The sequence below is a fragment of the Rhinatrema bivittatum genome, chromosome 6 (assembly GCF_901001135.1).
Source record: "Rhinatrema bivittatum chromosome 6, aRhiBiv1.1, whole genome shotgun sequence".
NCBI lineage: Eukaryota > Metazoa > Chordata > Amphibia > Gymnophiona > Rhinatrematidae > Rhinatrema > Rhinatrema bivittatum.
Window position 1 is genome coordinate 151,705,772 of NC_042620.1, and position 12,165 is coordinate 151,717,936.

Genomic DNA, 12,165 nt, shown 5'->3' on the forward strand with positions numbered 1-12,165 from the left:
ACAAATAGAACTAAAAAAACCCAAACCTACATATTGCATATAGGTGGTTACATATATGTACACGTTATATAGTACTGTATGCTACATATCCAAAAAAGGATCTGAGAAACATAGATGAAGCTTCCCTCATCTTAAGTCTGGTTCCTCATTTTCATCTTATTATTTGGGCTTGACATATATCCTCCACATCTTGGATAATTATGGTTATGGTGAAATCTGCAATGTGAGTGGTTTGTCAAAGCTACACTGAGAAGTCATGTCAATCCTGTTATAGCGGTATTTTATCTGAAGAAAACATTATACATCTTTAAAATAAAAGTATTAAAAAAATTAAAATGCATTCATATTATAAAAATGGATATTCTTGATCATGTCTTACACCTGGTCAATATTTTGACTTTTTGAACTTATGCCATAAAATGACCCATGAAGTACACCTGATCATACTATAATGATATTTAGAATAATTTTGTGTTTTACTATACTACAATGTTGAAAGACTTTTTCTGTTCAATACTTTCTACTTAGTTTTTGTATGTTCTATAACATGAGAAAATTAGTCTGATTTTGGAAATATAATGGTTCTTTGGCATGCTTTCAAAACCAGATTTATAATTTTACCAAGTATATCTCATATTTCAGCTGGTTTCATATATGAACATGCTTCCTTTTCCTTTATTATTCAGCACTATTTTCTAAAACCTGAGTCATAACTGTGGAGATATTTTGTTCTCATTTCTTTGATGCATGATGCCTGAAAGAAATGGGAATAAATATTGGGTCCCAAACTTTATCCTCAATACCCACAACTAAATCTGACTCAAATATAGCCATAATGAATATTTATACATATTTGCATACATTTTGTTTAGTGACAGATCAATCTGCATATTTTGTTACCTTGATCTCTTAAGCACAGAGTTTTGGGAAACGCTAGGGCAAAACATGCACTGCCAAGGCTTCTCAGAAGAAACTTTATACAAAGAATGCATAGAGATTTTAGTCCTTTAGTTTATTTTATCCTACATCTGATTGCATAATGCAATGGCCATAAACTGTCACCTTGCATTTGTCTAATTCCCTCCGTCTATCCATATAACATTTGCATGTATAACTTTCTCTTGTATCATCAGTGACAATGGGATCTTAGGAGATTGAATACATTTGCAATAGGAAGAGGTTTAGAATTAGAAGAACGTGCAAACGGAATGAAAGGGAAACACAGGAAGATAAGCGTGTATAAATAAATGCGAAAGCAGGAAGCACCATTTGGTTTAAAATCCTACACAACATATATATACTGCTTGCAACTTAATTTTGAACACTCATCAGCTGTGAACAATCGCTAATATATCAACATTGTTGGGAAGATTTCATAGAAGAGTATTAACAAAAAAGAAATAATTTCAGTATTGTTGAAGCAAAAGATAATTCTCAAAGGTGCAATTGTTGCAATATGAATTTTTTTTTTGGTTTTGTACCCCCCTCCCATAATTAAGTCTTATTTTTAAACATTCCTTTTTCGGGGGTTGTTAAGTTTTGTTTTTTTACATTGCTGCAACTGAAGTGAATCAAAAGATGTGATTTGATCACTTTACAGGAATCATTTTGTGAAATAACTGGTTTAAGGTCATGCTTCTACTATTTCCACTACAATGTGCCAACCATAGTTTCCAATAATCATCAAAGCACACATAGATGGCAAATGATACAAGATGTTATCAACATCAGGTCTGAATTTACAAATATCGCTCAGGGTCAAAAGGATAGGGTGAGAAAGCTTGTTATATAACTCCAAGTTCCGCCTATCTCCCTGTTTATTGTATTTCCCTGCTGTTACAATTTACATGTAAACCGATATGATGTTTTGACGAATACCGGCATATAACAACCTTAAATAAATAAATAAATAAATAAATAAAAATGCCTAAGCCTATGTTTACAACATGAGAAGTCTGGTGTTTAGGATGTGGTGCTGACCGCAGAATCTTCATTTGCTGGTGATAAATTGAACCTTACTTGGAAAGAACATAATTCTTAAAAAATATAAAAGGGTTAAACTATTATTTTATTTATTTATTTATAGGCTTTTATATACCGAAGTATCGGTGATGGCCTTCACTTCGGTTTACATTTTAACAACGAGTACATTACCAAAGTAGCAACTTTAACATGTATAAATTTGCAGCGAAAAGATACATTGAATTCGGAGGATCAAATTGAACGCATGGAAAATTGGGGAGAAAAAACTTTGATAAGAAGAGGGAGATATATATACAATAGCAACTTAAGAGAGAATGTTGGAAACATCCATTGACACGCTGATCTGAGGGGGGACAGGTGCGATTCTGAATGGGAGTTAGGAGAGAATGTGACGGGAGGGAGGTGGGAGGGACTAGTGGAGGAGGGACGGGAGTAAAGGAGGAGGTGGTGATTAAGGTGAGAGGTGAGGAGAGGGATCTGCTGGAGTAGTCAAATGTGTTAGTTTATCCAATTACTGACTGCACATACTGTATGTTAGTTTTTAAGGCCAGTACTGTTTTGAAAGTGTTAAGAATTGTGTATGTTGAGGAATAATAGATTTTGGATTAATTTTATAAGCTCATATAGGTTAGTATTTGCAACTGTAAATAATTGTGTGTGTTTAAAGATAATATACTTTGGATTAATTTTCTTAGTTAGTAAAGGTTAGCATTTCTTTGTAAGCATTAGAACTGTGAGTTTACAAAAGGTCATTTATGTGATCTGCGCAACTAGTCATCAGTTTGATTCCTGCCACCACCAACTCCCCCACCATCGACCACCCATCCTGGTCACTTTTTTTGTTATATAAATTATTCCTTCCTCCTAGTTAGGAGGCACACTTTATAATAAGAGATTTGGAATATACAATTAACCCTGATTTTAGTGACTATTTTAGTCTTGCTGCTGGTCATTCACCTAGTTAAAAATAACCCTAGTTGAATTTAAAAACCCTTAAATTGAGACACATACCTACTCCTTAATTTTCTAAATTTTAAAAGCAGATTAAGATGAAGACAGAAGTCCAACAGCAAGTCGGGGGCTAACCAGTCTTTTGCACAGAGTACCACATGTATGATTATCTATCTGTTGATAGAAGGTTGTATGTGTGTACCTGATATAAATAGCTCCTGGCTCTCAGAGAATGAGTCTGATCTCTGGAGGTCAGAGTGACCGACCTGGAGGAGCTAAGGCAGACAGATGTATATATAGAGACCACCTTCAGGGCCATAGTAGAGCAGTCACAACTTCAGTCTAGCACCTTGGGCTGCTCTGGGCGAGCAAGGTCACCTGACAGGAGGCCATTACATTGGTGTAGCAAAAAGGGATCCTGTTGCTCTTCAGGTGATACTTTATCCTCTTGAACCAAAGATGTGTTTCAAGGGCGGTATGCTCAGGAGGGAAGGGTTATGATGGCTGTTTATAGTTGGTGATTCAATCATTAGGAATATACACAGCTGGGTGGTTGATGAGCATGAGTATTGCTTGGTAACTCACCTGCTTGGTGCAAAGGTAGCAGACTTCATGTGCCATCTAGATAAGATTTTAGAGAGTGCTGGGAAGGAACCAATTGTATCAATGACACAGAAAGGTGAAAAATTAGGTTCTTTGATAAGAAACTGAAATTCAGAACCTCCAGGCTTGCATTCTCAGAAATATTCCCAATTCGACATGGAGGTTTGTCTGGGCCTCTGCCTGCACCACTCTCTCTGTCACATCGGGCCATCTGTCAACTACTGGCTCCTCTGAGAAAGTGGATTTTGCCTCCTGGATGTTCCCGCTGCTGCTGGCTCAGCTGTCATCATTGGCCTATGGCTCCACCCCCTGATGTCATCTGAATGGGGGGGTGGGGGTGGGGGGTGTGAAGAGCTGGCATGCAATGCTGGAGGAGTTGTGTGCCAAGGGTGGTGCATGCTCCTTCACACACACACAGGAACTCCTTCGTGCATAGACGAGGCAAGTAATGTTGTTACTACTACAATTCTGAAAGATATGGAACCTCAAAAGTATTTTATTCCAGTCATTAACAAGCAAGGAAGGCATGGAGACTTATCTTATGTTAAGCGTCACCATATATCTCGTCGTCTACATTGTCTTGTTTCCATTTCATGTCAGGATAAGTTAAATTCTATGTCATCTTTAAAACTGCTCATTAATGCTCAGGCTGTAAAGAAAAAAGTTCAGTTGATCCATGACATCATTACTGAAAAGCAACCTGATTTCTTCTGTATTACTGAAACTTGGTTGATGGATTCTGACATCACTATTTTGAATCAAATCTGCCCAGCTAGCTATTCCTGAACTTCACAACCATGCAAGAGGAAGTGCGGTGGTAACCTACTTATAGTCTATAAGGGCCATTGGAAACTTAAGAGTGAAAATCTTAATTGTGACTCCTCATTTGAAATACTTGTGTTTTCATCTGTTTCTCATTGTGCCTAGAATTTTGTCCTCCAAAACTTTTGCAGTCTAATCTTTCTCCTTTTTTTGAGCAACTGTTGTAATCCAAGTCGAATCTCAATAACATGATTATTTTAGGAGATTTCAACATATATGGATACATCCCCATTCTCCTCTCAATGTTCTCTTTTTTTAGATATCCTCTCATCCTTGGGTTGGCATCAGTTGATTCATTCTGCTGTCATAGGCTTGGTCATACTTTAGACCTTGCATTTATTAATGAATCCCTTAAAGACTTTAGTTCAAATTCAGTCTCCGTGATAGAAGTTCCCTGGTCTCATCACTCTACATACACTAGCTCCTCTTAAGCCACTATTATTGCTAATACACTTAATACACCATCTGCTGAGTCATTTCTTATGCATTTTAATTTGAAAATTGGAGAAATTACTTATCTGATAATTTCGTTTTCCCAATGGATTATAGAGACAGAGTCAAGTTTCAAAGCTGACGTCACCCTAGAGATACCCCTACAGTGACCTCAGCCATTCAGTATTCTCTTCAAAAGCCACTGTGGACATACTATTGAAAAATCTGATTAGAATTTGGATACAACCTTATAAACTTGATTAAAAAACTGGAGACTGCAACTGTACTCAACCAAACATAAGCACTGGATTCCAGAAATGCTATAGATGCCCTGACCTAGGGATAGGGTTACTGCTTACCCGTAACCTCATGGAATCGAGATTCACCTCATGGGTGATTCCTTGGTAGTGTTCATGGGCAGCTATGGGCGGGATGCTGAGTCCATCTGTCTACACTAAGGAAAACAAAATTGTCAGGTAAGTAATTTCTCCATTTCTTAGCGTGTAGCCAGATGGACTCAAGATCAATGGGATTTTCAAAAACTACTCCCTAACGGGATGGGAGGCTGCCCGCGGTCCGGTTAGCACTGCCCTCACGGGCCTAGACGTCCAGGCGATAGAACCTGGAGAAGGTATGCAAGGAAGGCCACATCGCTGCTCGACAGATGTTGCCAGGAACCAGTAGCTTAGCTTCCACCCAGAATACTGCCTGAACCCTTCTGGAATGAGCTTTAACCTGAAGGGGTAAAGGTTTCCCTGCCTCTACATAAGCTCCTGCGATCACTTCCTCGATCCAGTGAGTTATGGTAGCTCACGAAGCTGCTTCGCCTTGTTTTCGTCCACCCGTGAAGAACAAACAAGTGGTCTGTCTTGCGCATTTGGTTTTGAGCGTTCCAGATACCGCACTAAGAGTCTACAGACATTTAGATGGCGTAGGAGGCGGTAGGCTTCCGTGCCCTTGCGTCAATCCAGGGATGGTAAGGAAATGGACTGGTTCAGATCTGAGACTACCTTTGGTAAGGAGGGGATGGTGCGAAGCTGTACTGTTCCTGGAGTAAACCGAAGGAACGGTTCCCGACATGACAGCGCTTGTAGTTCAGAGATTTGAGCCGAGCATAATAGCCACCAAGAATACAGTCTTTAGTGTTAACAGGTGTAGCGACAGACTGTGCACTGGTCTAAAGGAAGGCCCTGGTAGGAAGTCCAATACTAGATTGAGGTTCCATAGGAGGATCGGCCATTTTAAGGGTGGTCAGAGGTGTTTAACCCCTTTAGGAAATGGGTTAAGTTCGACAGACGGGTTTCGTTCACCTTGGGCCTGAAGCAAGAGAGGGCTGCCACCTGGACCTTCAAGGAGTTGAGGGACAATCCTTTGTCAGGGCATCCTGTAAAAATTCCAGAATCATGGGAATCTTTGCCGTTCGTAGGGGCACCCTGCGTTCCTCACACCAGGCCTTAAATATTCTCCAGATCCATACGTATCTCCAGTGCCATGAACACTGAACTCTCACTGCTTTCACTTACTGATACTTAAGGAGGGGGATTGACAATGGCCATCAATTTATTCTTGTCCCTCTTGATAACTCTTCTGCATTTGACACTATCTATCATGACATACTCCTCCATCGTTTGCAGGAGTGTGGCAAGACCGGCGTTATCTTAAACTGGTTCATTTCTTATCTCCAAAATAATTCTAAGAAGATTAAGATTTGGAACAAATTTTCTACACTTTCATCCATTGAAACATGTGTTCCTCAGGGCTCTTCTCTTTCTTCAGTTTTATTTAATATCTATCTTGCCCTAATCTGTCAAATCCTTGCCAGTTTGAGTGATTGCTATAAAATCTATGCCAATGACATCCAATTTGTACTTTGTTTACATATTACTTGGCAGGATACTCTTCATTTAAGAATCTGTATGTCAACAATCAAAACATGGCTGCAATACAACAAACTTTCTCTTCATATGGTAAAAACTGAACTTTGAAAACACAGAATGTAGTCTGAGTATTGAAACTCATCAGCTAGCTTTGCCAATCATATACTTCCCATCCAAAAATGTATGAAAAGATTAGGGATTATGTTAGATAGCAATTTGTCATTTGTTTCACACATCAAAATGGTCATTAGGCGTTTTTTAAATTTAATCTACGTGTTCTCTCGGGCCTCAAGAAAATGCTTCATGAATCAGATTTTCGAACTCAATGTGACAGCATGCCTTATCACTGGAATTAAACGCTATGACCAAATCACTCTCACTTTGATGAACCTTCACTGGCTTCCTATACACCAACGAATTAAATGTAAAATTGGGATGAATACATTCAAATTGATTAGCAATGATTCTTGTCCATGGTCCAACACTCTTCTCAAATTATATCAACCATCTAGGCAGTTCAATATTGTCACAGAGAGGTTTGCTCGACATCCCCTCAGTGAAATCTGCTCATCTCTAAGTAACTAGAGAGTGCGCTTTTTCTGTTATGGCTCCAGTTCTGTGGAACTCCTTTTCAGTAGACCTACGGATATGTGTTTGAAGACATTCAGATGATTGTAAAAAAAAAAAACAAAAAAAAAAACCCCCCCAAAACAAAACCTTTTTAATTTAGGCAAGCCTACACATAAGCCTACATTTCCATCTATAAAGGTTTGCCAAAGATTACTGTAAAATCAGCATCAGAAATATTCAAGTGCTGTAGTGCTCCTTCATGTGTATCTCATTTAAAAGAGTAATGATGTGTCAGTGACTCCATTGTCCAGGAATTTATTTTACTCAATGTCTTTGTATTGTTTAACTTTGAATTTGTATGCTTTTATTGTACAGCGCATATTCCTTTTTAGTATTAAGCGATTAACAGATTTTAATAAATAAATAAATGCAGGACCCTAAAGGCAGGCTGTGCTCCAGAGTCTTAATGCATGGATGAGACAATGGTGCAAGGAAGGTGGTTTTAGATTTTTTAGGATCTAGGGAACACTTTGGGGAAAGATGAACCTATTTCAATGGGATGGGCTCCACCTTAACCAGAGTGGAACCAGGTAGCTGGCATCAACATTTAAAAAAAAGAGAGAGAGCAACTTTTAAAGTAGATCATGGGGATAAGCAGACAGTTACTCAGAAATGCAAAGTTCAGAAGGATGTATTTTCCAAAGATACTTGCAAAACAGGGAAGTTAGAATATCCTAGTACAGAGGTTGTGCTTAAGTTGCTCAGATGGACGTAGACAAAGCGAACCCAGATGTGAATGAGTAAACTGCCTGTACTATTTGCTAACAAGCAGACTATGAATACAAAGAAGGGGGGGGGGGAAGTATAAACAAACATACTTTAAAATGTCTATATGTGAATGCCAGATGTCTGAACAGTAAGATTGATAAATTAGAATATATGGCAATATACGAGGATGAAGACATTATAGGTATTTCAGAAATAAGGTGAAAGGAGTATAATCAATGGGGCACTGTGATGCCAAGGTATAAATTATATCTTCATGATAAGGCAGATCAAATTAGTGGAGGGATGGCACTATATGTAAAAGACAGTTTTCGTCAAGCATGATAAAAATCTTTCAGGAATCCTTATGGATAAAAATCAGAGTGGAATCCTTATAGAAATTCCATGACAGGTAAGAACAGAGCAGTCAGTATATACTTCCGGACACCTGGCAAAAATGAAGTAACAGATTGAAATACTACCTGAAATTAAAAAAAGCAAATACATTTGGTAATACAACAATGGGAGATTTCAATTACCCCAATACTGACTAGGTCAATATCTTATCGGGACATGCTAGAGAGGTTAAGTTTTAGATGATATAAATTGATGCTTCATGAACTAGCTGGTCCTAGAACAGAAGAAAAAGATAGCTACTTTAGATCTAGTCCTCAGTGGAATGCATGATCTGGTATGAAGGATTACTGTGGTGAGGTCACTAAGCCATAACGATCATACTGCAATCAAATTTTACATAATCAGTGAAAAGAGGACATTAAGTAAAATATGACATTAGTATACAATTTTACAAAGGGAAACTATGATAGAATGAGGAAATAAGAAAAAAAAACTAAAAGGAAATAGTTGCAAGGGTTACAAGTTTGCATAAGGCATAGCCATTGTTTAAAAATACCATTTTGGAAGCCCAGATAAAATGCATTCCATGCATTAAAAATGGTCAAAGGAAGACCAAATGACTGACAGCATGGTTTAATGGTGAGATAAAGGAGGCAATTAAAGCTAAAACAGTATTGTTCAAAAAATGGAAAGCAGAGCCAAAATGATGAAAATAGGCAAGAGTATAAGCACTATGTCAAATAGTAGTAAGGCCAAGAGAGAACTTGAGAAAAAGCTTGCCAGTGAAGCAAAAAGTAATAACATTTTTTAAAGTGCATTTGAAGCAAAAAACCTGAGAGAGATTCTGTTGAGCTACTAGATGACCAAGGGGTAAAAAGGGAGCTCAGGGAGAAAATAGCAGAAAGCTGAATTCTTTGCCTCAGTCTTTACAGAGGAAGATGTTGGGAATATACACCTGAAAACATTCTTTAATGGTAGAGATTCTGAGCAACTAAAAAAAATATCTATGACAATAGAGGATGTAATAGATCAGTCTGACAAACTAAAGAGTAACAAATCCCAGGGACTGCATGGCATCCCCCATAGTTCTAAAAGAACTAAAACAAACTTGCTAACATGTTATTAATAAACTAACACTTTCATTTAAAACAGCCACAATTCCTGAAGACTGGAAGGTGGCAAATATGATGCAATTTTTTAAAAGGGCTCCAAAGGTGATTTGGGGAACTATAGACCAGTGAGCCTGACATTGATGCCCAACAAAATTGTAGAAGCCGTTCTTAAAAATACAAAATTACTGGCCATATAGATAGACATGACTTAATAGGGAAGAGTCAACATGGCTTTAACAAGGGATAGTCTTGTCTTACCAATCGTTTAGAATTTTTTGAAGGTGTAAATAAACACGTAGATAAAGGTCAGGCAGTTGATGTAGTGTATTTGGACTTTCAGAAAGCATTTGACAAATTCCCCCATTCAGAGACTCCTCAGGAAATTACAAAGTCATCAGATTGGAGGCAGTGTTCTATTGTGGACTGGTAACTGGTTAAAAGGCCAGAAACAGAGTAGGACTAAATGAATAGTTTTCCAAATGGAGAGAGGTCATTAGTGAAATACCACATGGATTGCAACTGGGATCTGTGCTATTTAAAATATTCATACATGATCTGGAAAAGGGAATGACGAGTGAGTTGATCGTATTTACAGATGACACAAAATTATTCAAAGTTGTTAAAACAGAAGTGGATTGTGAGGAACTGCAGGACACAGTAAGACTAGGAGACTGGGCAACTAAATGATAAGATGAAATTTAATGTACAAAAGCCCAAAATGATGGACATAAGGAAAAATAATAAACCAACTATAGGTACATGATGCTTGGCTTACTGCATCCGCTGCCTTTAATCTGTATAATCAGTTAAGTTCATGCCAGCGTAACCGGCTACTGGACCAAGGCACACCTCTGAGGGACCACAGAAATCACCTCAGGAATTCTCAATTGGGGGAGGGACCATCTGGTATCACTGCAGAAAAGTGGAACCTTTTATAATTTGTGTGTAAATTCTCCTTCCAAAATCTGAAGCAATCCCCATAGGGAGATGCATGTCCACTGCTGGAGATGGAAAATGCTAGCAGGCTGGTGTATCTGCAGGAGTATATTTCCTGTGATGTCAGCTTGCTCGGTCTCCATCTGCTGGCAGGGGAGCATAACCCACTGGTCCTGAGTCCATCTGTCTACACACTAGGAAATGGACTGATTTACATGAAATGCTGAAATCACCTTTGGGAGGAACTTAGGATAGATATGAAGGACTACCCTATTGTGGAAGAATTGCATGGATGAAGATTATATATGAATGCTTGGAACTCGCTTAATTTTCAGGTCAAGGATATTGCTACTAATAACCACCTTCCAGATTAGGTACTTGAATCCTGCTAATTCCATGGATTCATAGGGTGATTTCATAAGCTGGGCTAGAACTACATTAAGGTCCAATGAGACTGGCATTTTCTTTACTAGGGGTTTTATGTCCCATAACCCCTACATGGACTTGAACTCCAGAGGAAGCAATGATATAGTTTTCCATTAATATTTATTTATTTATTTAAGGCTTTTATATACCGACTTTCATTGAGGATGAACACAGATTTGTTGAGGAAAAGCAAAACAAGTACTGAAATAGGTCTTTTAGAGTACAGATAAAAAGGCCAAGCTTCCCATGAATAATATACCAAAGTGAGACCTTGTCCATTTGAAATTATACAACTTCCAGGTGGAATCTTTTCTAGCAGCTATCATACCATCTTCCATTTTTTGAGGTGCAGATGAAGAGATACAATTGAGTGCTGAATATTCATGATGTCAGAGCCAGGGACTTGATGTTCAGGTTAACAGGGAAAGGGATTCTTTTAGGCAAATTTGTATCTTGGTGGACAGTTGATACAGGTGAGGAAAACAGATTTACTGAGTTGGGAGTTAATATATATAAGAAAAACATCTCCAGGATGTTGAAAATTAAGGCTCATAGTGCTAGATCCCAGCCCTGGTACATATTGAGCTGGTACCTCAAAGGAAGAAGAAATTACCTGGCCCCCCACCCAAAAAAAAAAAAAAGTACCAGCTTTGGTTTCCTCCACTAAGTTCAATATAAAATCTATATATCAGTGAGAAATATAGAACAATGTCGTTAACTTTTTTGGTTCACTGCTCCAATATCCTTTTAACAAAACATTAACAGTTTCTACCATGCTCTCCAGTTTTCATCTACATTCCATAAAATATCTGTATCAGGATTTTCAATAAACTTTTCAAACTCAAGAGAAAGAAGTTCATTGGAAACACAATATCAATGCTTCTCTTTGATCTTCTAAGTTGACTTGATCCATGTCAAGGGTTGTGTAATCACATCAAGAATTTTTAGAGATTTATTCTTAAGTCACGTTATAGGATGTCAAAGCTTTAGCTCCCAAGCATGAATTTGACCACATTATTCCCCTTCAGCTTGACATTTTTTCATTACCATAGATATTAAAATATAAACAAAATCTGCTGGGCAACTCTTGGGAATAATAATAATAAAAAAAAAATCTTACCTAATTCATGGGGAAGTTCGTGACAAAATACAGCTACAGATGTGCTAATTCCTCCAGTCAACCCAGCACTAAAAGCTGCTCCTGTACAAATAAGAACATATTAATATTCTACCTCTAAGTCAAACTGTCAGTCATATCTGCTTATTATACATGTTCATCATTACTGAGGTATATAATCAGTTGTACAACGTTCACATACCTAATGTATTCT

General features: G+C 37.9%; 1 protein-coding gene across 7 annotated transcripts in view; it reads right to left on the minus strand.

Annotated features, from left to right (window-relative positions):
* Positions 1-12,165, minus strand: part of SLC39A10 (solute carrier family 39 member 10) — a 314,976-nt gene that overhangs the window by 92,982 nt on the left and 209,829 nt on the right. For all 7 annotated transcript variants that reach the window (XM_029606079.1, XM_029606076.1, XM_029606077.1 and 4 more), the window contains exon 8: positions 11,955-12,035. In XM_029606079.1, the coding sequence (XP_029461939.1) occupies positions 11,955-12,035 (81 nt within the window). The remainder of the gene's footprint in view (positions 1-11,954; positions 12,036-12,165) is intronic.